The sequence below is a fragment of the Ovis canadensis genome, chromosome 1, assembly GCF_042477335.2.
Source record: "Ovis canadensis isolate MfBH-ARS-UI-01 breed Bighorn chromosome 1, ARS-UI_OviCan_v2, whole genome shotgun sequence".
Taxonomy (NCBI): domain Eukaryota; kingdom Metazoa; phylum Chordata; class Mammalia; order Artiodactyla; family Bovidae; genus Ovis; species Ovis canadensis.
Window position 1 is genome coordinate 168,608,436 of NC_091245.1, and position 27,607 is coordinate 168,636,042.

The window sequence follows — 27,607 nt, forward strand, 5'->3', positions numbered from 1 at the left end:
GGGGACCTTCCTGACCCAGGGATTGAACTCGTGTCTCATGACTTTTGCACTGGCAGACAGGTTCCCTACCACTAATACCACCTGGGAAGCCTAAAGGCTCTTACATCTGCCTTTAAAACTAGCTTTGCATTATATAAAGAAAGGCCAATAATTTAAACTCTTAATTTTTCTTGACTTAAATGACCTGAAGTAGCAAATAAAATAGCATCATAACAAGTAGAGAGAGAAACTGGAAGAAAGGAAAAAAACTTTATATTTTAGTACCTTTAATGATATTTTTTTTTCTGATTTTTGAACCATGGCCTCTGTGTTTTTATTTTGTACTTGGCCCTGCAAATTATGTAGCTCTCTTAATCTTGTCCACAAAATGTCCTTTTAATAAATCTCTGAACTCACTTCTAGGAAAAAAAAAAAGCTAAATCCTATTTTTCTTAAATTGTTCTCAATGTGACAGAGTCTGTTAGAGTTAGCCTTTAATTTCCTTCCTTGATACATGTTAGTTCAACCATGCCTCGGTTGTTTTTAAAAAAGACCTGAAATACTAGAAAAACAACATGCAGAGAAGCCATATGGTTACATGAGCAATTTAAAAGTAATTTTGGTTATGATCACAGTCATTCTGCATAAAGCATGGGCTGTCACAGCCAGTTACAAATTAGAACAGATGTGGGGACTTGGATGCATAGGCTGGCTCTCACTGCTCATAAGAAACTTCCAAATCCATGTATTTCAGCAGTCTTTGCAATCAGTTGGGAACACAGACATGGAAAAACAGAACAACTGGAAAACAAGATTTCTATTTCTATTCCTCACTATGAAGTTCTTTGTGGATCTGCAGCAGTCTGGAAATACATACTCTGTACCCTGATCAGAAAATTTGGCAACACATGCCCCAAGTCAACTACTTCCTTATTTAGAGAATACACATTACTAAGAAATTTTAATTTGTATAGAATGCAGTTAACTTGACAAACGTTCCATTCCTAATGATTTTTAAGCCTATACCATGCTGCAGACTAATTAAATCTAATTTGTTTCATATTTTGAATGCCTTGTGGTAGAGGATAAGGACAGCTTCCTGCTTAAGGAAATCTATTATTGAAATCTTTTATAAAGTCCTAGATTTTCTGGTAATGCAAATACCCCTTCCATAATCATTCTACTTAAAACATCCTAATTCTCACATTTTTATTTAGGGACATCTGCACTGCAAGCCACACTGCTTTAGAATGCTGTTGTGGTAAGTTTTTCCCTGCCATGCAAGTTTCCACAGAAGGAACATAAAATAAACCAGGATGATCCTAAAGGAAATCAGGTAATGGACCTGAACAAAAGTGTATTTACCCCTGCCTCTTTTTTGGTAAACAATTCGGTTTCATGACAAACTAAATTTTTGAGCATAACAGCATGGACCCTAGAGCCTGCAATCAAATCCTGCTCAGCTAGTTGCTAGCACAAGGAAAAATATTTAACATCAGTGCACCCAGTTCATCATGTGCAAAATGGGAAAAATCACAGTACGTGGGCTCATAAAGTTTTTAGTTATGTTTATGCACACAAAGTCCTAATTTAATGTTAGCTTTTATGATGATGGTGGGCTTTCCAGGTGGCTCAGTGGCAAAGAATCTGCCTGCCAATGCAGGAGACACAGGTTCGACCCCTGGTCTGGGATGATCCCCTGGAGAAGGAAATGGCAACCATTCCAGTATTCTTGCCTGGAAAATTCCATGGTCAGAGAAGCCTGGCGTGCTATAGTCCATGGGGTCACAAAAGAGTCAGACAAGACTTAGCGACTAAACAAAAACAAATCATGATGATGATTTCTTAAAAGGTGAGTTTTGTGTCCAAAGAGTTCTGAGAACATATTTTAAAAGCAAGAAGTTCAAAACTAAGTTTGTAAAACAAGGAAAAGTTTTAAAATGCAAAAATTTCACAAAAAATATGACTACACACTATCCTGGCAAAGATTCTCTTGCTCGACTAAACTCTAATCAGACTCTTGTGAGCTCTTGCTCAACTAGGCTCTGACTTTTGGGCTTCTGTGTTCATTTCTACATTGTCCAATTTGAGCAGGAATCCTGAGATAGTTTAGCCAGAATGCCCCATCTTCCATGGCTGATCACACTCGGTATCCCAATTCCTCATCCTCCACCATCGTATAGATGATATCTGGGCACCCTGGCCTGCCTTCATCAAGAACCCTGGTAGGTCAGTTGAGCCAGAATCCTTCCTGACTGCTCATGCTTCCTTTTAGTAATTTTCCGTCCATTTCCTCCCACTCTGCTTAGTAGCTAGAATGTGTACGCGCTGTTACTTCAGTTGTGTCTGACCCTTTGTGATCCCATAGACTGTAGTCCGCCAGGTTCCTTCTGTCCATGGGATTTTTCAGGCAATAATACTGGAGGGAATTGCCATGCCCTCCTCCAGGGGATCTTCCTGACCCAGGGTAGAATCTAGGTCTCTTTACATCTTCTGCATTGGCAGGCAGGTTCTTTATCACTAGTCCCACCCAGGAAGCTCTGTAGCTAGAATTCCTATGCTGACCTTGTTATATTCGGAGTTGAGCCCAAGCTCTCTCCCTCACTACAAGACCCCACTGTGGTGGTCCCTACACCTATCATGAGAGCCCCCTCCCCTGTCAATAAAGTCTTCCTTAACATCTTTAACAAGTGTCACTGAATAGTTTTTCTTTAACAATACTTGCTCACAAATACTAATGCAAAAAAATCCTATAAAATATGTTGACAAGCTGAAGCTGGCAGCATATAATTCGATAATATGTGACAGCCAAGTGCAGTTTATTCCAAGAATGTAATGGAAAGAGAAAAAAAGCATCAATTTCCATAAGTGCTGAAAAGACATTTGACAAAAGTTGACATCAATTCTTGATTAATATGAATTCAATGGAATACCTCTTCAATATGATAAAATATATCATCATAAAATATCTGAACTACTTTTTTTTAAATACGCAGGACCCCAAACATACATTTCTGTTGATTAACTCTCCTGAGCCTTATCAGAACATTCAACCCTCATTATTGTCCCTTTTATTACTAAATATTTTTAAGTATTACACCATGATTTTATTTTTATAACTGCTGCAGTATTTTTACTCAGTACCTGAGACATGGATTAGGTAAATAAACAAAGAATGATGTAACCAACTATATTTCATGTTCTTTTACTCCAGTGACGTAGGAATATATAAAATAAGCCAGTGGATTAGAAGGATTACTGGCACATTTACATCTAAAACCAGCCTTACAAGAATTGTGAGTTAGAACAAACTTGCTCATGAAGACCCTAGACACAAACTTCTATGTCCATGTCCTGCTTCAAGATGTCTTTAGCGAATGTGCTTGTCCTCATCAATCTTATTTTCATTTGTTCTTAGAGAGGATCACAAAGCAACTATTTACAACTTAGCATGAGTGAATTCATATTAACACAGTACCCCCACTCATGACCTGTTCTAATTACATAAAAGACACGTGTGTGTCCTCTACTAAATATACACAGGGCGTCAACAACCAATGGGGGAATCTTTCAGCCCAGTGCCCTTCCTAACTCCTTTCCTCTGTCCCTGAAATCATAAGGCACAGAGAGCCACCTTCTCTCTAAGCTAGTGGCAGCTGGCTGGCGAGCATCTGTGAGAGTCCTGATCCATGGAGGGCAAGCAGGCTTTACTCTGGCAGGAGAGGCCCAGGACCATGCTGCTGTCACCAATGTGCTTTAAAGATCTGGGTCCCTTGGGAACCACTGAGGAAAGGTAAACATCATCTCAGGCATTCTTCAAGGCCCAGAGAGAAGTTTCAAGATCAATGTGAATTTCCAAGTAACTCTGAGGCTGTTTAGAGACAGTCCATAAACACCTTTCATCAGTAACTAAATTTTTGATTAGCAAATCAAAGAGAGGCAAATTGTTTCTAATGTGGTTTGGAGGTATAAAAAGAACACCAAGGCTTAATCCTCATTTCATCCCCAGAGATGGGGAGAGACAACTTCCTCTGCATCCCCAGTGGAGGCCAAAATCTTCTCTTGCTCCCCTGAGGGAGATGGAGTCTTAGGAATGCTTCTGCCTGGAGAATGAGACCCTTGAGCTGCTGCCCTGGAAACCCACCAAGGAGTATCCGAGGCACTGAGCCAGAGGCCTGTTCACAGAGGGGTCTCCCCTGGGCAGCTGTGCCCACCCATGTGGGGGTTTTGGCCTGCAGATGCCTGACATGCCAGTGGGAGAGCAGCCCCCGCAGGGCTTACTACAGGCGAGGTGGCCATGAATGGAATGAAGCCACGTGGCATGTGGGTGATGGATAGGCCACCAGTGAGACTATACTAGCTCCTTGGGATTCTGAAACCTGTGGGAGCAGCAATAGAGTCCTGAGGAAAATATATTCCATTTCTTCCTAATCTAGCAAGTGGGAGTTGACTGGTTTAAATTTGGCTTGGAGATGGTATCTGAACCCCAAATGGCAATTTGACCAAATTCAATATACAACAGTTTTTGCAGGCATATTATAAGTTCAGAATACTGTATTTCATTCGTTCTAAGACATAATCCTCTCCTCCACTCCTCTGCTTTTAAAATCTCTCAAATGCATTATACAGTCAGTGGCATGGGACATTGCCCAGGGACAGTTGGGTCCTTGCTGTCACTGCCTGACACCTTGCAGGAAAGTCAAGAAAGTAACAACTTCCCAAATGGCAGAAGAGGGTCAGTAATTCATAAAAAACCCAGGGGAGCAGTGTTCACAAAACACAATCTTATCACTATTGATGCTGGCATGGAGTCCTGTAGTGGAAAAACAAAGCTACAGATAACTCTGAGTTGAAGGGTGAGGCAGAAGAGTTGGACTCCCAAGGTGAAGAAAATTTAGCAGGAATTTAACTTTTCTCTTGCTTATTTTTAATTTTTTTGTAAAATAATAGATCTTTCTCCCCCAAGACCCAGTCTAAACATGAGAAAAAACATTAGACGAAACTAAATTGAAAGATTCTACAAAACACCTAACCACAACTCCTCTAAACCATTAAGGTCATCAAAGCCAAGGAAAGCCTGGGAGGCTGAGCCTATGGGAGACTTGACTAGACATAGTGTGATATCCTGCATGGGACCTTGGAACGGAGCAAGGTCTTTGGTTGAAACAAAGGAGATCAGATCATGGGTGGACTTACGCTAATAACGTATCAATATTGGTTGATGAGTTGTGACAACTGCACCATACTAATACAATATGTGAAGAATAGGAGAAATTGGATGTCAAGTACACAGAAAGTCTATTACATTTGTAACTTTTCTTTAAAGCTATTCTAACAAAGGATTTATTAAAAAACAAAATCATCTCTTTTTACAAAAAGTAAATCATGCAACCTTTATGTATCCTGGTAAAAGGAAGCTCCTTCATAAGCCTCAAGGGATGCCAAAGAGTGTCATTAATCAGCTGCTTCATTCTTTATTACATTTATATAAAATAGTGCTATCATTTATGGTTAAAAGTAATTTAGAATTTGATGAAACAAAGTAACTATTTTATAAGAAATCAATGTGGCACATCCTAAGACTCCTATTAAGAATAACATCATCCACAAAACCTGGGAAAAAAATCTACAGTCATGGAACTCTCCATAAAGAAATATTATCAGTTTTTCTCCACATCTGCAAGCGTCTACATGCCACACTTAGCTGTAATCTGACCTGGGTGGGTACAACCTAAATTTAAGTATTCCCTTCAGCTTTTAACATTTGGCAGACAGCTCCCATGCCTTCTTTCATCAACACTGAGCAATGTCTACTTGAAAAATACCCTTGAAAAGCCTCCCTGTGTTTTAAGTTCAGGCAGAGAGTTCCACTCAAGCACTAGGCTGATCAGAAACAAAGCAATCTTAAGTGTGCTTATGCTGGGAGGAAGCAAACTGAGCTTCAGGGGGCCTCTGCAGACACTGTTCCCTCACCTATTGGTCCTTGAAGCGGGGCTGGAAGAGAGCAGTCTCATTGGAAAAGGGGTGTAGTTTGATGAGAGGGTAGAGGGTAAAAAGATAGTAAAATGCTACTTGTCTACTGAGCCCTTGTAAGGCAACTATCAGCAGCTGTAAATTTCAGCTCTGTTACTAACCTTTCTTATATCCCCACCCATCCTCACTTTCCTGGGACAAAATAACAATAGCAAATTGACACCATAGCAGCACACTGCTTTCAGCAATGGGGTACAAATGATTTGCATATGAGCCAAAGTCCATATCCATCCTGAAGCCTGGATACTAGAAAATGAGAAGCTCAAATATCACTGATGTAACAGATGTATCCTTCCAAAGAGTAATGTGAAGGAAGCTGGCCACAAAACACACTCGTGATTGTTAAGTAACCCCTTGATGCTGGGAGGGATTGGGGGCAGGAGGAGAAGGGGATGACTGAGGATGAGATGGCTGGATGGCGTCACTGACTCTATGGACGTGAGTCTGAGTGAACTCCGGGAGTTAGTGATGGACAGGGAGGCCTGGCGTGCTGTGATTCATGGGGTCGCAAAGAGTCAGACACGACTGAGCAACTGAACTGAAAGTAATTACATGGTAACAAGCTATAGCAGTGGCCATTAATAGTCCTGACCAACTCAGGAATATCACTGATGTCCTTTCAGAAAGTTCAGCGTCCCTTCTGGAAAAACACTAGTGGGACTTTTTTTTCTGGAACATTGGGGAAATTCTGCAGGAGACAAAAGAGACTCAGATTTGATCCCAGGGTCAGGAAGATCCCCTGGAGAAGGAAATGGCAACCCACTGCAGTATTCTTCCCTGGAGAATCCCATGGACAGAAGAGCCTGGCAGGCTACATTCCAAGGGGTTGCAGAGTCGGACATGACTGAAGCAACTTAATATGGTGTCTTCTTGGGCACACGCTAAGTCACAGCTTTGCAAAGCCTCATGGAAACCAGAAATCCACATAGAAGACAGTACTTACAAGTAATGTCAGTACTGCTTTAAATTTACTATGCTTACTGAGATTATGAACACAGAAGTTTAGCTATTTTTAATAAGTCACTAAGTAGATTACTAGCACCTTGCCCTTGTGTGTGTTAGTTGCTCAGTTGTGTTCGACTCTTTGGGACCCCATGGACTATAGCCCACCAGGCTCCTCTATCCATGGGATTTCCCAGGCAAGAATACTAGAGTGGGTCGCCATTCCTTTCTCCAGGGGATCTTCTCAACCCAGGAATTGAACCCGTGTCTCCTGCACTGCAGGCAGATTCTTTACTATCTGAGCCACCAGAGAAGCCCATAAAAATGAACATCTATAGAAATATGAATCATCACAGATGGAAGTCGTCCATCTTTTAGAGTATTTCTAAGCCTCTGTTAAGAGTCAGACATGACAGCGACTAAACCACCACTGCTGCAAAGCCTCTGTAAGAAGACGTGGGCTGAGGATCACATGGGATCTGGCCCAGACTCAGTTTACACTTTTGAAGAAGGAATTCATAGGGCCTGGACTCCATCTTAGGCCTGTTCATGCTGATCATGCTTGGCCACCTTTCCAATGGACTCTGAACTCTGCATTTAGTGCCTATGAAAACAACAACAGAAGGATAAGACCCCTCCAGACCGGGGAACCTTGAAGATTGTATCTAGGTTACTCATCGCCTAAGAGAAAACATACACTAATCACCCCTTCCTCCAGACAGGCCATAAATTTTTCTGTATCAATCAGAGTGTAACCTCGGGTTTATTGATTATTGGCTAATTGTTTGACTGTTTGAGCACATAGCATGTGAGTGATGGGGTTATTGGGATTGTATTTTCCTTGGTTTATGTAAGTCTCAAGGAATTTGGGGTGGTGGGTTCAGACACGTATACATGGGGTATAAAAGATGTTCACAAATGCTGGTCGAGGTCCTTGATTAAAAGGAGACTCTGCCTTGGGCCCGCCGGTGTAATAAACTGCACTCCACTATCTGCATTGTCCTTCTGAGTGAGTTTGTTTCCCAGAACGTGTGGCTACAACACTTTGCTCATTTTTGTACCTGGAAACAGCAATTGCACAGCAAACATTTTCTGAGCAAATGAATGAATCTATTTTTCTATCCCTTTATTGCCTGGGGCTAGGGTAAAGATGAAAGTTTCTGCTTTGGGGGAAGAAAGGAAAAGCAATTATAAGTCTGGGGAATAGCTATCAGCAAAAGCAAATCATCTTCTGAAAAGCTGGTAAACTTCCAATTGCTGAATTTGTCTTTGATGAATCTATCTGTAGAACTGACTTTTTCCTTTGAAGTTCTTTGCTATAAAAAGCATATGGCTTTGTGTGTAATAATAATCCTTATCTTTCCTTCACCTGAAAAACAATCTAAGCCAAATTTTAAAGCAAATTCTACTAATTACTGTTCAGTAATTATTCCCGTTAAATGTTGGGAATCAGTTGGAAAATGAACCAATACCCATTTTGACAAAACATTCTGCTATGCCTTGGTGCTCTGAGGAAGTTCTGGCTTCTTTTGGCCCTGAAGAGACAGTCCGAGGGCCTTAGCACCCAAGCAGGGGGCACAATGGTGATGGTTAAGTGATCCAGAAAAGGCTCAGCCACTCTGGACCACAGAGCAACTGCCAAGGCAAAACGACTAGGAACACCCACCACTGGTGGGATTCTATAATGTTTGGTCAAAGACCATAGAAGGGGGCTGACAGCTCATGTTGACATGTGTGTTACACGAGGAATTGTTCAGAAATGCTAGCAGCAGTGAGCAGCAGCCCCTCATCTCTGTGCTGCAGAGTGAAGCCTCTAAATAAGAGAGGAGATCGGCTTTGATGGGAAGAGAGGATGTGGAGAAGGAGTAGGTAGAAGGAAGAGGTCTGAGGGAGAAAGAGAGCTTTTCCTAAACACTGAAATGTGGACCCCAAAGGCTCCACCACGCTCCTTCACTCCTCAGGTTTATGTCTGGATGTAAAGATGCACCCTTTTTCCAAACAGAGGAGCATTTCAAAGACATACTTCAATATGGAAGACATTCCTGGAAACTTTCTGCCAGTTTTCCTGCTAGTTTGGGGAGGCAAAGCTATTGAAAATATATACTTTGCCCAGAGTTGACTATATACTTTATGGCCCCATTCAATGCAAAATCAAAAGGTAGGACTCCCTGTTAAAGACATTAAATACACCGAAATATAAAACATTTCCTTTCTTTCATATACTCTGCCTCGACCGTTCATGGTATTTATTGGTTATTTAATGTTGCTCGGCAAAGGAGGGCAGACCCTCACCTCCCCTATCCCCTCTCTCTTGACTGCCTGGGATCCTTTCCAACCAGAGGCAGCCTCGGCATCAGAGCACCTTACTACCACCCTCCCCTCCCCCCGCCCCGACTCAGCCCCCAGGGCAAGGAAGCCAATCTCCTCTTCCTGAAGGGCTGCCATTGGAACCCACAGACCCCAAGGGACTGTAACCTCAGTCCTCGGACAGACCATGTACCTGAATGAGGGTAGGAAAGAAGCTGACAGAAGTGAAAGCACCTGCTGATGTACTGTGGCACTGCCAGCCAGGACTGTTGCCAGCCCGCCCTGCCAGATGTCACCAAGAGAGGGTGTCCACCAAGCCCCACATCCACACCCAAGTGCCCGAAGAAGGCGGAGGCAGCAGTAGTTGCTAAGTGGAGTCAGGAAGAGGCAGGGCTGCAGGGGGACCAGGTAGCTGAGAACCAAATTAGGAGAGGGAGTAGGAGGCAAGAGAAGAGCCCAGGCCCCAAGCCCTGGGCACACATTCCATTGTCCCATCCCACCTGACTGATAAAATCAAACAAAAGGTAAACCTACGAAAATTTCCATGACAGCAAAGCACTAACCTTCAGTGCAGGGCTCCTCTGAGTCCACTGGTCACATGCCTGGAAAGCCAGGTCTCCCCTCCCCCTGCCCCCCAATTCCCACCACAGCCTGGATGGACCAGGCAGTCCTGCATTTCCTGTCGCCACAGCTTCCCATCTGGGGCTGCTCATTCAGCTCCCATCCCAGGCTAACCCTGCCTCACTTGCAAGCTCTGACAAATTCTCACCCTGACACTGGAAACAAATACTTAAACCATTTCTCGTACCATTTGCCACCACAGCCAGCACGCATCCTTTCCCAGTTTAGAGACCTGTTAGACATTAACATTGCTGACTTCATCTCCAGTAGTTTTTTCCTTGCCTGTGCTTTATAGGTGCACCCCACAGAGAAATTTAGTGTAGGGTGTTGTCTGTGAACTCATTTAATGTTTGGCAAGGACTTGCCCCTGATAGACAGCCTGCACACACACACTTTCCAGTGAATTCATCACTTCGCTAATATCATCTCTACAGGAAATATGACTGAATAATCACAACTTTACTTGGATATTGTCCTTTCAAATAACAAAACTAGGTCACATTCACTATCAGATGGAAGCCAGGGCCATCAAATCAGCAAGGTGTCTTCTTTCTTCCCAAATATTCTAGTCAGCATCATCATGTGGGGGTGAGGGGTCAGGAATAATTCCCAGGAGATGAGTTTGTACATAGAGTTCAAAAGTCACAGAATACTTAAATGCCGTGGGGGAAGGCAGTATGGCATGGTAGTCAAATGCAGGGGTTCTGAAGCCAGCCTGCCACACGTGGCTTTCTTCACTTCTCAGGGATTTACGCTTCAATGGGAAGAAGAGGATGCTAATAGTACCTGCATCAAGGGGCTGCAGTGAGGAGTCAATGACCCTTTCTGTAAAGCCCTCAGCCCAACACATTGTAGCTCCCCAATGACATTACAGTATAAGCTCATGGGTTGGTGAGAACTTCCAATCCAGCATTTGGTGAGCAGCTACTGTGCACTCAGCCTGATAAATGAAATGAATGCCAGTCTGGGGGAATATCTTCCTCTTGAGGAGTATCCCCAGTGGTAGAGAAAAGGCAGAACTGTTAGCTTGGAATCAGGCAATGAAAGACTGGGGGATGATGCTATGAGGTCAAGGCTTTCACCCACATGTGTACTAAGCTATAACTTTTCAACTAAACTGGGACACTTTTGAAAGAAACGGGAGCACTATTAATAATTAAGCCACAACAGCAGATGTAAGCCATAAGCTGGTCTGAGAAATAGGGCAGAGTCAACACTGTAAGCCAGTTGAATAATTTCTTTTTTCTCCTAGAGATTTCTACCCTAGGCAAAGAGAGTTCACTGTGTTAACTGGGAGACTTGCCCAGCAAACTCCCAGCAGACTCTGGATAGTCAGCTGTTACATCCACGGACCTACTGACCCTGATCATGGAGTACGTGGGGATGATGACGGTCAGCTCTCACCCTGAGCAACTCACTAGTTAGCTGCTAAAATATGACTAGTGCAAACAAAAGCAAAATAATGAAACTGGAACAACCTAGACCGGAATGTGACTAAATGCTGATATTCACAGCATAGTGCTTCAGACAAGACAGGTATGTGACAGACAGCGTTGTGTCCTGGGAAAGTAAAATGTTGAAGAAATAACGGGAGTAGTTAGGAAATTAGGATTTGATGGTAGTCTTTGGTTTTGAGATGGAATTTATAATGGAAAATATGGAAAAATAAATTATAAAGTCTAAATATTATCTTGTATCTCTTCCAGATAACCTGCTAATTTACCCTATTAGCAGCTGTCTTTCTAATTAAATCCACTTCTTATCAACAAGCCTTTTGCAATAAGTCTTGGACAGTGCATACCTTTGACTCATGCCAAAGGGCCATAAGCTCTTTTGCAGAACCCTTCTAGATATAATTAAGAATAAACTAAGTAAAAGTTAGATTTTGGTCTCAGTGCATTATGCAATACATTGGGAAAAAATTGTGCTTTATATTGGAATATTAAGTTTCTTTTATTGTATTTCCAGGAAAAGATAACTTTGGAGACAGTTTATCTACTGTTTGGTGAGGCCAGGAAGACCATGGAAACACTGAATCCAATAGAAAAAACAGAACCTTGGAAAGATGTTATCTTTATCAAAACAGGTGAAATGGGCATCTATTATCAAACAAGGCTTTTCTGGTATGAACTTATGGTGAATTATTTTGGTGGTGCCATAAAATTTATTAAGAAATTGGTACCCACTAGGCCAACCTCTTAAAAATTCCCCTTTGAAGCTTACTCAAATTCTGCTAAATTTTGCACCCTGGAGGAAAATCAAGTGATTCTGAGATTCCTATTGTTTTAATGAAAAATCTGGGTTAATCTTGACGATTTAAAGCCAAATACTTCCCAGTGGTAAAAATCATTTCCAGAGAAAGAACCAAATGAGAATTAGACGACGTTTTGAAAACAGTTTAAACAAAAGAGAAAACCCATCTAAATGAGACCCATAGCTATTTCAGATTCCTGGGTCTCTCCCTTTCCTCTCACCCATTCATTCATTCACTGTGCTTCTAAATTATGACAACACTGGATGTGAAAAAAGAAATCTGAGGCTTCCAGTGTTCTTACCTCTTCAGAATTTTTTATTTGGGAAGAGTCTGGGAATAGACAAGACTCCCCAGAATAAAAACAAATAGTTTATTAAGAATAATGGTCAAAGAGAATGCTTAACCTCTAGGATATTCATGGAGAGAGACAAAAATATTGACTTCCTTGGACAGATATGGCCTTGTAGAGAGTAGGGCAGTAGGGCTTCACAGATGGGCAACTCACTAAACAAAGATGGTGATGGTGGCAGTGGAATGGGTAGAAAAGAACAAGTTTTGTGGACATAGCAACTGCTTCACAGATGTTAACTCATTTAAATCTTAATGAGCCTTAAGGATCTAATGGCTCCTTCCATGACGCAAGACCTTTCTGCTTACTGTTGACAGTGTTAGCTGCTCAGTTGTGTCCAACTCTTTGTGACACCATGGACTGTAGACTGCCAGGTTCCTTTCCATGTCCATGGAATTCTCCAGACAAGAATACTGGAGTGGGTTGCCATTTCCTTCTACAGGGTATCATCCTGCCCCAGGGATCGAACCTTCGTCTCCTGCATTACAGGCAGATTCGTTAATGTCTGAGCCATCAGGGAAGCCCTTACTGTTTAAAGAACATTCTAATAAATAAAGAGCATTATAGAAGAAACAAATCAGGTTCTTATGTAGACTTTCCACTGTAGAACAACATAAAATTACAGTGCTTCAGAGCTCAGGTTCTCAAACCAGACTTCCTGAGTTCAAACACTGGTGCCATTTACCAGCTTTGACACATTTGGAAGTTTACTTGAAGCTCTTAGAGATTCAGTTTCCTTATGTGTAACAAAGGACACTAATACCTACTCCTCCACAGCTATCATATCCCTCATCTGCATTTTGGGACTATCTTGTATTCACTGCTGTTGCTATTCCGTGCTCTCTGCTCAAGTTTCTTGCTAACTCTCTAAGGATTCTGCCAGAGAAGATAGGAACTGAGCTGGTTTCAATGACAGACAGTGTATCTTTTCCTCTGGTTAGTTTACCTTGCTCCTTTCACTAGCTATTTTTCAGCTTAATTAAGTCCTTAAATAGTTCCTTCAGTTATTTTCAAACTCCAGCTACTTTTCTTCAGTGAATCCACCATCAACTTTCTGATCGCACTTTTCACAATAAATATTCACTTCTTTTTTGTCATTCAGTTCAGTTCCAGTTCAGTTCAGTTGCTTAGTCGTATCCGACTCTCTGTGACCCCATGAATCGCAACATGCCAGGCCTCCCTGTCCATCACCAACTCCCGGAGTTCACACAGAGTTGCGTCCATTGAGTCAGTGATGCCATCCAGCCATCTCATCCTCTGTTGTCGCCTTCTCCTCCTGCCCTGAATCCCTCCCAGCATCAGAGTCTTTTCCAATGAGTCAACTCTTCACATGAGGTGGCCAAAATACTGGAGTTTCAACTTTAGCATCATTCCTTCCAAAGAAATCCCATGGTTGATCTCCTTTAGAATGGACTGATTGGATCTCCTTGCAGTCCAAGGGACTCTCAAGAGTCTTCTCCAACACCACAGTTCGAAAGCATCAGTTCTTCGGTGCTCAGCCTTCTTCACAGTCCAGCTCTCACTTCCATACATGACTACTCATTAGAAAAGACTCTGATGCTGGGAGGGATTAGGAGCAGGAGGAGAAGAGGACGACCGAGGATGAGATGGCTGGATGGCATCATGGACTTGATGGACGTGAGTCTGAGTGAACCCCGGGAGATGGTGATGGACAGGGAGGCCTGGCGTGCTGCGATTCATGGGGTCGCAGAGTCGGACACGACTGAACTGAACTGACTAGACGGACCTTAGTCGGCAAAGTAATGTCTCTGCTTTTGAATATACTATCTAGGTTGGTCATAACTTTTCTTCCAAGGAGTAAGTGTCTTTTAATTTCATGGCTGCAGTCACCATCTGCAGTGATTTTGGAGCCCCAGAAAATAAAGTCTGACACTATTTCCACTGTTTCCCCATCTATTTCCCATGGAGTGATGGGACCACATGCCATGATCTTCATTTTCTGAACGTTGAGCTTTAAGCCAACTTTTTCACTCTCCTCTTACTTTCATCAAGAGGCTTTTTAGTTCCTCTGCACTTTCTGCCATTAGGTAGTATTTATCCTTCCATATAATGAATAGTAGCAATCTCTATTAGTTTGTATTTCATCCCACTTCCATAAAAATGAATAGACCACATGCTAGTATTTTTATACAGAGAAAAAAAGACAACTGAAGTTCTAATGGTTGCAATGATGACAGAAAATTGTGCATTTGTTTTTGCTTTCTATACAAATGTAAAAATTAAGGGTAAAACTTGTAAGGGTGTTAATATCTACAGGAATATAAATTATACATATAAACATATAATTGATATTCATACCTGAACCACTGTAAATAAATTTTATTCAAAAACTTAAACAAAAATTTCCCCAGTGAAATAAAAGCAAGAAAGAAATGTCAAAATAAGGAACTGATGGTTAAATTTTGACCTGAACTTAAGATAAAACTACCATCAGTTAAAGTAAATGAAACAGGGTTCGGCTCTTAATTTGATCTATATTTAGTAAGACAGGTCAAAATTCTTTCTACTTTCCTGCTTAAAATTGCTTTCTTAGAGTAAGACAGATTAGAAAATTGAAATCTTGGAATACCAAATCCTTTCAACTGTATCTTGTGAGGATTTACCTTCTCCTTAAGAGGCCACAGTTGTGAAACTCTTGAGAGTTACCTGAGGACTCTACTCAAAGTCACTGAATAGGAACTCCCCCCAGTAATGACTAAAAGATGACCTGACTATGGAAGACAGTCACGTGTGCTCCAAGTGTTCTGAGTCTTAGATTTTGCTGCCTATTGTGTTTCTCCATTTGGGGATTTATCCCTTCCAAGGAAACACTTAGTTGCAGTTAAATGGATGAGTATGGTTACTTCTTTTAAGTCACTGACAGTCTGCTAAAGCAATCTTCCCCAGAGATCTTACACAAAGCTCAAACAGGTTAAGTAAATTATCCAAGACCACTCAGTTTGTTATAACAGCAACCGACAATTATAAACAATTATAAAACATACCTCCTCTTTATGTTCAGTTCAGTTGCTCAGTCGTGTCTGACTTTTTGCAACCCCATGAATTTGCAGCACCCCAGGCTTCCCTGTCCATCACCAATTCTGAAGTATTCATAACGTATTTTATAGATGAAAAAAATGAACTGACTGAGACAAGTTAAGTGGCCTACCCAGAACTACTCCATAGTAAGTAACTGGGTTAAGTTTGAACCCTGGTCTGTCTCACTGAAAACATACCTATTCTTTCCCCAAATCATGGTGCCTCTCCAGCCACAGGAGGATCTTTTCTTAAATGCAGATGTTAGCATTTTGATGCAGGCTCCTTCCAAGGCAGAGCGTCTTAGCACATGCACCCTGGCGCAGGAATAACTCTGAGGGGATACAGGCAAGACTGTGAGTCTGAGCATGAAAAGCGCATTCTCTTTAGGGCAGTTAATGTAAGGGTTAGCAGCTGTGAGAATAGCGGGGGTTAAGAAATTTGCCCTCAGATCCTTTTGGAGTCCTAACACCTAGTTGAAAGAAATCCTTTAATCAGAATTCCTAGTAGTGATAAATATGTGATTTTTTTTTTCCAATTTAAGCTTTTCATTTTTTGCAGTAAGGATACTAAAATAACTCCTTAACCTGCTCTTCAAGATTGATGGAATATAACTTTTTCCTTGCCAGCTGACACTGATTAACATATTTTCAGAGGTCAAGAGAACATTATAAAGTATGAGTCTATAAAGATTCAACGTCAAAAAATTCTCATTTTTGGACATTTGCAAAATTACCAACAGCTGAACACAAAAGTAACAAAGCGAAAACTGGATATGTAAGCCAGAATGAGAGCATTGATGATGTGGGAAAAAAGGATATGGGAACCTCAGATCTATTATATGAGAATCATGTTTTACCACATCATTGCAAGACTCAAAGCCAGTAATAGTTATTAATATTCATCTGGGAAAATACTCCTTTTTCTTCTGCTCCAATTAGTCTACAAAAATCTTAGAAGATCCTACAACAGTACAAGTTTTACAGAAGTTTCATAAATAGCAAAAGGGAATATTTTTTTATGTTTTTTAGTTTTACATATAAGAGCAGAACATTACTTTGAAAATACCTCTGTCAATACTAGATACATATTAAAATAAAAGTAGAAATGGTTAAAATGATTATTTAGTCCACATATCATTCAATGTTAGCTTCAATATTTCTGAAAAATCAACAATTTCTCATTTCAGTGGTGAGATCTTAAACACTTCAAGAAGTGGAATGGGGCAGACAAAATGGCATGTAATATTTGTTTTGAAAACAAGTAAGTTACAATGTTTGGGTATAGTTTGGTGCAACTGAGGAAATACTACTATCCTCTTACAGAATAAAGTAAGAAGAAGGGATGTAAGTGGTGCTTTTTTTACACAAAGAAATAAAAATTCTTTGCTCGTGCAACTTGCACCCAAGGGATTTCAACTCATCTCTTTATGATCATGAATTTACTAACACGCCCACAGCACATCTGTGAAAAATAGACTTCATTACTGTTTTACAGATGAGCAGAATTGCGAAAGATCATACCCTAAACTGGTAGCAGAAAGGGAATAGAGACACAAATTTCAAACATACAGTTTGTGCCATGGAGAATAATGGCCCTCCAGGATTGCCCACATCCTCCTCTCCAGAACCTGTGAATATCTTAGGTTACATGATAAAGGAGAATTAGGGTTGCAGGTACAATGAAGAATGTAGATCCATTTAAAATATGGAGAGTAGCCTAGATTATCCAGGTGGGCTCAATATAATCATAAGGATCCTTAAAAGTGGAAGGAAGCCAAAGAGATCAGAGCAATGTGGTGTGAGCAATGCTTGACCCAATGTTGCTGGATTTTTTTAATTGTAGTAGATTTAGAATATTATATTAGTTTCAAGTGTACAGCATAGTAATTCAGTATTTTTAAACATTATACTCCATTAAAAGTTATTATAATATGATGGTTATACTTCCCTTGCTGTATAATACATATTTGTTGCTTTTCTATTTTATACATAATAGTTTGTATCTCCTAATTCCTTGCCCCTTCCCCATTCCCTTTCCCTATTGGTAACCACTCAGTTCAATTCAGTTCAGTCGCTCAGTCGTGTCCGACTCTTTGCGACCCCATGAATTGCAGCACGCCAGGCCTCCCTGTCCATCAACAACTCCCAGAGTTCACTCAAATTCACGTCCATCGAGTCAGTGATGCCATCCAGCCATCTCATCCTCTGTCGTCCCCTTTTCCTCCTGCCCCCAATCCCTCCCAGCATCAGAGTCTTTTCTAATGAGTCAGCTCTTTGCATGAGGTGGCCAAAGTACTGGAGTTTCAGCTTCAGCATCATTCCTTCCAAAGAACACCCAGGGCTAATCTCCTTCAGAATGGACTGGTTGGATCTCCTGGCAGTCCACGGGACTCCCCCCCCACCCCCCCCACTAATAGGGAACAAACCACTAGTTTGTTCTCTGTTTCTGTGAATCTGTTTCTGTTTTGTTTATGTATTCATTTGTATCATATTTTTAGATTTAAAGGTAGAAAAGGAATGTGGGCCCCTCTAGAAACTGCAAAAACAGAAACAGATTTTCCCTTCAGAGCCTCCAGAAGGGAATGCAGCCCTTGCCACAACCTTGACTTTAGCCAAGAGAGACCCACGTTGGGCTTCTCACATATAGAACTGTGCATGTGCTCAGTCATGGCCGTCTCTTTGTAACCCCATGGGCTGCAGCCCACCAGGCTCCTCTGTCCATGGGATTCTCCAGGCAAGATTACTGGAGTGGGTTGCCATGTCCTCCCCCAGGGGATCTCCCCAACCCAGGGATCAAACCCAAGTCTCTTACATCTCCTGCTTTGGCAAATGGGTTCTTTGCCACTTGGAAAGCCCAGATGTTCCTTAACTGTCCACAAAATACATGAATCCACCACTGACCTGGCAGACGGTGCCAGAAACCTCTTCTGCAAAGGCTTCCCTGGTGGCTCAGATGGTAAAGAATCTGCCTGTAATGCTGGAGACCCAGGTTTGATCCCTGGGTCGAGAAGATCCACTGGAGAAGGGAATGGTAACCCACTCCAGTATTCTTGCCTGGAGAATTTCATGGGCAGAGGAGCCTGGCAGGTTACATCCATGGGGTCGCAAAGAGTTGGACACGACTAATACTGCGCTACTACTACTAGGATGGGAAAGAATTCATTTGCCAGCTGTAGAAAGAGACAAAAAAATATCTAAAGAGTTTCCCAACAGTGCTTCACATCAGAAGTCACTACTCCCAGGTAGATGTACCTTACATAAATATAACGTAATTAATCTGTGATGTTTTAAGCCACCCAAGTTTGTGGTAATTTGTTACAGTGGCAGTTGAAAACTAGTATGCAGATACTTAACCATTTATGAGCCATTAATAGAACCATAATCATTAAAAAAAAGACTATAAGCAACTTAAGCAACCAGATAATAACATTTAATTCAGAAATGCAAGTCTGTTTCAAAGTAATAAAAACAGAAGCACACAGATTCCTTGGCATAAAGAAATATGGAAAAGTAAAATCTAAGAATGTTTTTTCCTCTTCCACCAGCATACTAGAAGAGAAAGAAAATAAACGAAAAGAACATATCAATCTAAAGGATAAATTAAGAGTTTTTAAAATGCTGCTTAGAATAGCCTTCCAGGAGAAGTTTGGGAATCACTATGCTTAAAGATCTTTAAGAAACACAGTGATGTTTTATATACCTGGATGGCTTAGTTATGTACTAGCCCGATGACAGGAGCCTAGACTAGACAGTCTCTCATAGCCTCCTCCAGCCTAAATATGCTACACAGACTTGACTCTGTTCAGATTTCAGTGCCACAAATATTTATTGCCTGTCTACTCAATGTAGGTCATTCTGGTATGAATAACCAAAGAAAAAGACATTAACTTTAAAAGTTCACAGTTTAATAGTGAACCAAGGTTAAACAATCAACCATATTTAAATGACACTGAGAATAACTGTAAGGGATGGATAAGTGAAATAATGATTAAAAATTGTTAAATATCTTACAAATCAATAAAAATAACTAATGCATTCTTACTGATTATAAAACAAACAACAGTATCATTGGTCAACATTGCAGATTTCCAGGCATCAATTTATTACAATGAGAATTTGTCTTGTATTTCCTAAACACTGTATAAGGAAAGTGAAAAAGTAAATAAAAGAAAATTCTTCTTTAATATAGAATTTCAGTTAAAAAATGCAAAAGGAATTATAGAATTAGATTCTTTCTAAAATGTAAAATTGTCACTTTACAACCTCTGTATAAAACAATGGACCTGGGCCTTGACCATCAATAGATGCTAAAACCATTAAGTGTAAATTTGATGATGAATTTTATAATGGCAGGGTCAGGCTGAGGTCACCTAAACATAACAAACAGTATTAACATTACTAAGTATGACACCAGCCATTATATACCTCTTTTGTGAGTTGTTAGGAAATAATACCACCTATAATGTATTCTTTTCTGAGAATGCTTAACCCAAATCTAATACAGCCTCCAAATCAAAATAGCTTTCACAGGAAATACCAGGATAGAGGAACCAGTTCAAAAATACATGGAAGCAGCCAGGTAAATACAGAATGTGGACCAGAATATATAATCAAATTTCTCCAGCAAATCAATGACATTTAAAGAGAGAAGGGAGAGAGGGCTGTTATACAATAAAAGAGACTTATGATATGGTAACAGTCAAACCTAACATGTAGGCCATATAGGATCCTGATTAAAAAAAGAAACAGCTCAAAGAGGGCATTTTTAAAGATGACCAGAGAACTTTAAATATGGACTAGGCATAAAACAATATAATCAGGTTATTGTTATAATATGATAAAAGTAAGACATTATTAAAAATATCTTTATCTGTTAGAGATGCACATTGAAGTGCTTAAAGACTATACAAATATAATATTTAGCTATGCTTTAAAATACCTATATGAGCAAATATGAGGAATACATGGAAAGAGATGAGCAAAAGAGTGACAATATTCAAGTTGCAACATTATACGCAAGAGTCATTATAGGTTTCTTTCTTCTTAAATGTTTGAATTTTTTCATAATAAGAAGTTTTAAGAGTTGAAACAAATAAAAGGGTACCTATTCCACTTGACCATCCCTCATTATTGAATAAATAAAAGCTTGAAATATTTGTGCTAGAAATTTTCTTTATAGTTTTCTACATATATTTTTCATTAGCAATCTGACTTCTGTCACTTTAAGATAGGATGCCTTTTGCCTCATAAGGATGTGTATTATTAACCAAATTTTCAATCTATATAACTAAGGATAAAAATTATGATAAATAAAATGTTATTTCTAATGCTCAATAAATAAAGGGACAGTATATCTGTTTCTGTTTGTATAGGAATACATGTATAGCTCCCAGCCACTTTTTATATTAATAGTAAAGAGTGAATATGTTGAAGGAATATTTGCAAATTTTCAAATTCCTTATGGTTTATATGATCAAGATTAATGTTTTTACCCTTGTCAAAGGGCCTAATTCTCAAATTTTGTGGGGTAACAAACTGATGTGTTTGCTTTTAACGTGCTTATCTTGTGCAAAATTTAGCATAGGCATTTATAGCTAATAATGTTACTCTCTTGCCTAATTTTTAAAGTACAAGAGAGACTTATCTATGAGAACCTCTCTGTGAGAAAGAGCTCTTGGGAAAAACTGATTGATCTTTAACTTCGCTGCATATAGATCTGGTATATAGTAATTCATATTACAGGATTAAACTTCAAAGTCTATGGAAAAGCTATTTAGCAATAATTGTAGCAGTAGAACAAAATACAAACCTAATCTTAGTCTGTTCAGGAAGACTTTGACAGCATTCTAAATTGAGGATTCCTTTTTTTTTTTTTTTAATTATCCTTTAAAATGTTTCATTTGCAAATCTGGAGAAGGCTTGACAGTGCTCACATCCTCAAATTACATTTAATGTGATTAAAATATTTTTAAAGATTTAAAATGTTATAACACAAATACAAGCTTTAACCTTTTGTCTGAAATACTCTAAAGTTTAATGTAATAGTAATGCTTTGTCTTTTCTTTTCAAAGGTAGCATGTCATGCAGAGACACCCAGAAAGCTGAAGTTGATATTTTCTACCAGAAGAAAGTAAAGACACAGCAGGAAGGAAAATTAATCCACATAAACAAGCTATGTTACAGAGATTTAAGCCCAGTTATTTTAACTATTTTTTCCCTATGCAAGCTTAGTTATATGGTCAGGAATTGTAGGTATAAGGGCAATGATTATTTCTGCAGTATTACATACTTTTTGATGTAAAGAATTGTGCTACGGGTTACAAGAATTTTAATGTTTTGTATTTATGGCATTTGGTTCAACTGAGGATATAGAAAAAAAAATGATGCTTCAGGATTTATGTATCATGTAACACGCATTACCTGTTACCTCTTCTTTCTATGCCTGAAACCCAAACATCTTACCGACTATGGCCTCAGTGTATTTCCCTTCAGCAGGAAGAGGGAAGTACTGGTTTGGTGATAAGTTACTGCCATATCCCAGGAGAAAACCTTCCAGTTTTACATTAGGACTTGGACGCAGGAACTTCAAGAGGATGGAGTCACTTGTGGTGTTGATGTGGACCTTCAGGTTTGGCCTTTTACCTGGAGATGGGAATGAAAATATCGGTGGCTGTTACTTCACCTCTTTAGCATCTCAAGACAAATTTGGAGCAAAGGTCAGTGGCGAGAGGCGTAGGTACTGGAAAGCGTGATATCTAGCGACTAAGGATAACAGCGCACCCACCTAAACAGCTAAAGCACAGGTAGTTTTGAGACCCAAATAAGCAGACAATAACAAATGAAACAGTCTAGAATACAAAGTGGGCTTCTCTGGTGGCTCAGTCGGTAAAGAATCTGCCTGCAATGCTGGAGACCAGGGTTCGATCCCTGGGTTGGGAAGATCCCCTGGACGAGGAAATGGCAACCCCCTCCAGTATTCTTGCCTGGAGAATCCTACGGACAGAGGAACCTGGCGGGCTACAGTCCGTGGGGTTGCGATAGTTGTACATGACTGACTCAGCCACCACCACCAGAATACCAAGTACTGTCTGGTAAAAAGGATCTGAAATTTCTTACTGGTAAATTGAATTACCACACTTTGAAATCCCCAGCCCCTCAGTGCTGGTCTCTAGCTGTAACCCCAAAGGACTTGGTGATTAATAGAGTTGGAAAGGGAGGGATGTACTTAAGATTTGGTTTAGGGATAACTGAGATGGTGGAGTAGATTTTCTAAAAGAAGCAGGGTAGAGAGAAAAGATGATTAGTTCTGTTTGGAACTAATTGCTGGGTCAGTGAGACAACTACATGGAAACGTCCAACAGTAAGGTGATTAAGAGTGATGCTCAGAAAGGGGGCCCAGATCCATCTGAGTGTCATTATTTTATAAATGATCACTGGATGAACTTCCCTTGAGAGACTGCAAAGTAAGGAGAGAAACCCCATATTTTCAAGGCAGTATTATTATTATTTTGTAACTATGAAGCAACAGGGACAGTCATACTAACCAAAGGTCTTGACCAAACAGTAAGGAAACAGCCCTGTTTTTTGTCTTTGGGGCCAGAAGTGGGTTCAAACCACTTCTGCCACATACTGGCCATGGTGCCTCTGGCTGATCACTAACCTGCGCTTCTCTTGTTTCCTGATTTATAAATTATGGATAATGGATAATGATGTCTACTTTGACAGATTGCTGACAAAGGTTAGTGCAAATGGCATTATCTTAAAGCTGATACACAGTAATTGGTCAGTAATTGGTTACTTAATCAGGTCCATCCAGAACTTTTTAGCCACAGTTTAGAAATTCATAAAAAGGCTTTGTTAAGTTTTTGTAAGTTCATGTCAAACGAATTTGGCAACAAAATTCAATCTGAACTGTTATGAAGCCACATAGTCCTTTAATCTCACTGTACAGTCGTGGGATATAAAACAAACATTGTTGGTTTACAACCATACATTAGTTTCTGCTGTACCACAATGTGAATCAGTTACACACAGACATACGCACTCTTTTTAGATTCCCTCCCCACTTAGGTCACCTCAGAGCATTCAGTAGAGTTCCTTGTGCTATACAGTAGGTTCTCACCAGTTATCTGTTTTATATACAGTAGTGTGTATACGTCAATTCCAGCCTCCCAATTCATCCCACCCTCGCTTTCTCTCTTGGCAACTATATGTTTGTTTTCCACTTCTGTGTCTCTGCTTCGCTTTGCAAATAAGTTCATCTGTACTATTTTTCTAGATTCTAATTGTAGACATTTTAATCCTATGATTAAATGTGCTTAATTAAAGGGTGCTGATCAAGACCCCACCGAAGAGGTTACTTAATACACAGTCTAGGCATCCTAGTACAATACCAAAATCCAAAGATTTTTCTGAATTCCAAAGCATGTCTGACTCTGAGAGTTTTAGATAAGAGATTGTGGACCTCAATTATTTTCTTTCATTGTTTCACTGGGATTTTACATTTTTAAAATACTTTACCTATTGGGAAGACTGTATTTACTTAGCTAATAACTCACAGTCCATTTCTCATTAATCAAAGATTTGTATGTATACCAGTTAGCACTCTAAATACCATGGGTTTCCTGAATCCATCACACTAAATTTACATTACTCCACTCAAAAATCATCCTGAGCCACCTCAGTATAGCCACACAGGAGCCTTCCATCAGGCCTTTGAAGAAATGAAAACAGCCCCCTCTTGGAGACCAACCAGGCTGTGGGAACCACTCTTACTTCAGTAGCTGGTACTGCTATATCCAGGTATGTATATAGTACTTTGTACTCCACCAAAATTTGATGAAATTTCTATGGTTTCTTGGTTCTCTGATCGCTATTCCTACATTTGCAGCAAAACTGAAACCCAGAGATATTGAGTGGCTTATCCAAAAGTCTGAGGAAGACTCATCCCCAACTCACCTCATCCAGTTCTCTTTACCACACAAGTGACAGGGTAGCCACACCTCCATCACTCAGCTGGCTAAGTGCAGGGTCAAAACCGCAACTTAAGTTCTCACTGGGCTGGATTTTCTGCTCTCAGTTTTTTGTTTTTTTGTTTTTTGTTTTTTTGTTTTGTTTTGTTTTTTAATCGAAGGAAAACTGCTTTACAGTATTGTGTTGGTTTCTACCAAATAGCAACATGAATCAACCACAGCTATATCTATGTTCCCTCCCTCTTGAAACTTCCTCCCACCTCCCTCTCCATCCCACCCCTCTAGGTTGTTACAGAGCCCCAATTTGAGTTCCCTGAGTCATACAGCAAATTCCTAATGGCTATCTATTTTACATATAATAATGTATGCTTCCATGCTCTCATTTTTGCTAAGAATTTTGTCACGCATGACTCAGTTGAGTACAGAGTAGCTAATCCCCATACTATAATGTTCAAATTGATGCTAACTGCTAATGTTTTGTCCTGACTTCACAAGATTTTGACAAGGTGATATAGACAGATAGATAATCTCAAATGTATAACACAGATTTTGGCCAAGCCAATTTTCCTTGTCTTAGTTATATGCCTAGATGAACTCTACAGTTATCCATCTTGCTCAGTGGAATGGAACAGGTCTAAATCAAGCACATACTCTGCTACCTTGTAAGGTCATCATGTCTCGTGGTAAATCAAAACAACAGCTGGCCTGTTTCCAACATCTTGTTGGGAAGAAGCGGTTAGGAATCTTTATGTACTTTGGCTGCTCTCTTGTTGGGCTGAGCCAGGAGTCACAACATCATCATATTAGACCTTTGCTCAGAGATGTACCATGTTATTCCTCCCCTTGGGAAGTGGGAAGGATGGCTGCCCCAAATGAGAAAAAGGAAGGCTGTAAACAGAATTACTAATAAAAGTGGAAATGTTATTGCTTCCTCTGCCCAGCATTTTCATAACTCCAGTCTTTCTCCCTTTTGCTAATAATTCATGTCAATAAATACATCAACATCATGTAATTTTTAAAGTTAACTGGCATTTATCTAACTTACTTTCTCCAAAATTCCAACTCATACTACACTCTAGAGCTAAACTTTTAAAGCTCCCGAGAAAAAAAAAAGCACACAAACAAATCTCTTCTGAAAACAGCACCACAAACTTCATATTTTGAGACTCTCTTCCCAGTTCCTTATGGGAACTAGGAACTCAAATTCCTTCATTATCTTGCTACGTATGAATACTCTCTTAAAAAAATTTTTTTTTATTGAAGTATAGTTGATTTACAATGTTGTGTTAGTTTCAAGTATACAGCAAAGTGAATCAGTTATACATATAGATATGTACACTCTTTTTAGATTCTTTTTCCATATAGGTCATTATAGTGTATTGAGTAGGTCATTATTATCTGTTACTTCTCAAAATCTCTCAATTGTCTTTGGCTAGTATAAATCTTCTCATATTCTTCAATGCATACAAGACCTTGGCCCTACAACTATGCTCACATTGTCACCCAGCATGGATTCTTCAAACACCCCATTTTCTCACTCAGTTATGACCCCATTGACCCTTTTAGACCTCAACAAAACGGTTAAGCAGTATTTTGTCCTTTTCATCTGAATAAGTTTCTCAACTGTCCCTTCAAATGAATGTTTAGACTAATATTTGAGTTCACATGCTTAAAAAATTTCCCTGGTATTTTAGGGTAATTCTCAGTGCATCCTATAATAATTTTTAACCTTTGATAAATTTATCTTCACTCTGAGTAATTCTGGCTTAAAGGTCTGGAACACAAGTCATGTAATAACTTTTATGTTTCAACAGTTAGCATGAAGAGCTTCATGCTAACTCATGAAGAATGATATAAATAAAGATAATAATAAAAAAGTACAACATGATACAAGCTTAACTAGGAAAACATTCATAAGTGGCATATATATTGCCCAGGAAAGCCCAGGAATACAGAGAAATGAGTCCTGGAAGAACATTTTATTGCATCTTAAATGAGAAACAAAACATATACTAATTAAGAGTGAGATAAAATGGAGAATGTGAGCATTTCAGGAAAGCAATACTAGAATGGCTGGAAGAGAAAAAGATTGCATGTTGTCAAAGTAGAACTTTGGATCTATGACAGCTGTTTCTAATCCTCCACAACACCCTAGGGTATCTCTAAGTATTCCAAATGAGGTTGTGAAATTCCAAGAAAAAGAATGCCTTGCAAAACAAAATTAGAATTAATCCCCTTTTAGTTTTTAAAAGATATACATGTTCTGTGGCATTAAAAACAGGAAGGAAGATAGTGAAATGAGAAAATCAGACGAAAGATAGAGCGCTACAAGTTCATAGAACCCTCTGGATCAACCAGAGGAGACAGGCTGCTCTTGCTGTAGACATACATGGGTGCTAAGCAGACATTTAATGTTGACCCCAGAATTCTGAGTGGCTGTGGCCAGTTTATGCACATGGACATCATCAGATGGTCAATACTGAAACCAGATTGATTATATTCTTTGTAGTCAAAGATGGAGAAGCTCTATACAGTCAGCAAAAGAAAGAGCAGGAGCTGACTGTGGCTCAGATCATGAACTCCTTATTGCAAAATTCAGACTTAAATTGAAGAAAGTAGGGAAAACTGCTAGACCATTCAGGTATGACCTAAATCAAATCCCTTATAATTATACAGTGGAAGTGAGAAATAGATTCAAGGGATGAGATCTGATAGACAGAGTGCCTGAAGAACTGTGGACTAAGGTTCCTGACATTGTACCTGAGGCAGTGATCAAGACCATCCCCAAGGAAAAGAGATGCGAAAAGGCAAAATGGTTGTCTGAGGAGGCCTTACAAATAGCTGAGAAAAGAAGAGAAGCTAAAGGCAAAGGAGAAAAGGAAAAATATATCCATTTGAATGCAGAGTTCCAAAGATTACCAAGGAGAGATAAGAAAGCCTTCCTCAGTGATCAATGCAAAGAAATAGAGGAGAACAGTAGAATAGGAAAGACTAGAGATTTCTTTAAGAAAATTAGAGATACCAAGGGAACATTTCATGCAAACATGGGCACAATAAAGAACAGAAATGGTATGGACCTAACAGAAGCAGAAGATATTAAGAAGAGGTGGCA

General features: G+C 39.8%; 1 protein-coding gene across 50 annotated transcripts in view; it reads right to left on the minus strand.

Annotated features, from left to right (window-relative positions):
* Positions 1–27,607, minus strand: part of ABI3BP (ABI family member 3 binding protein) — a 293,247-nt gene that overhangs the window by 186,332 nt on the left and 79,308 nt on the right. For all 50 annotated transcript variants that reach the window (XM_069551792.1, XM_069551760.1, XM_069551701.1 and 47 more), the window contains exon 2: positions 21,986–22,165. In XM_069551792.1, the coding sequence (XP_069407893.1) occupies positions 21,986–22,165 (180 nt within the window). The remainder of the gene's footprint in view (positions 1–21,985; positions 22,166–27,607) is intronic.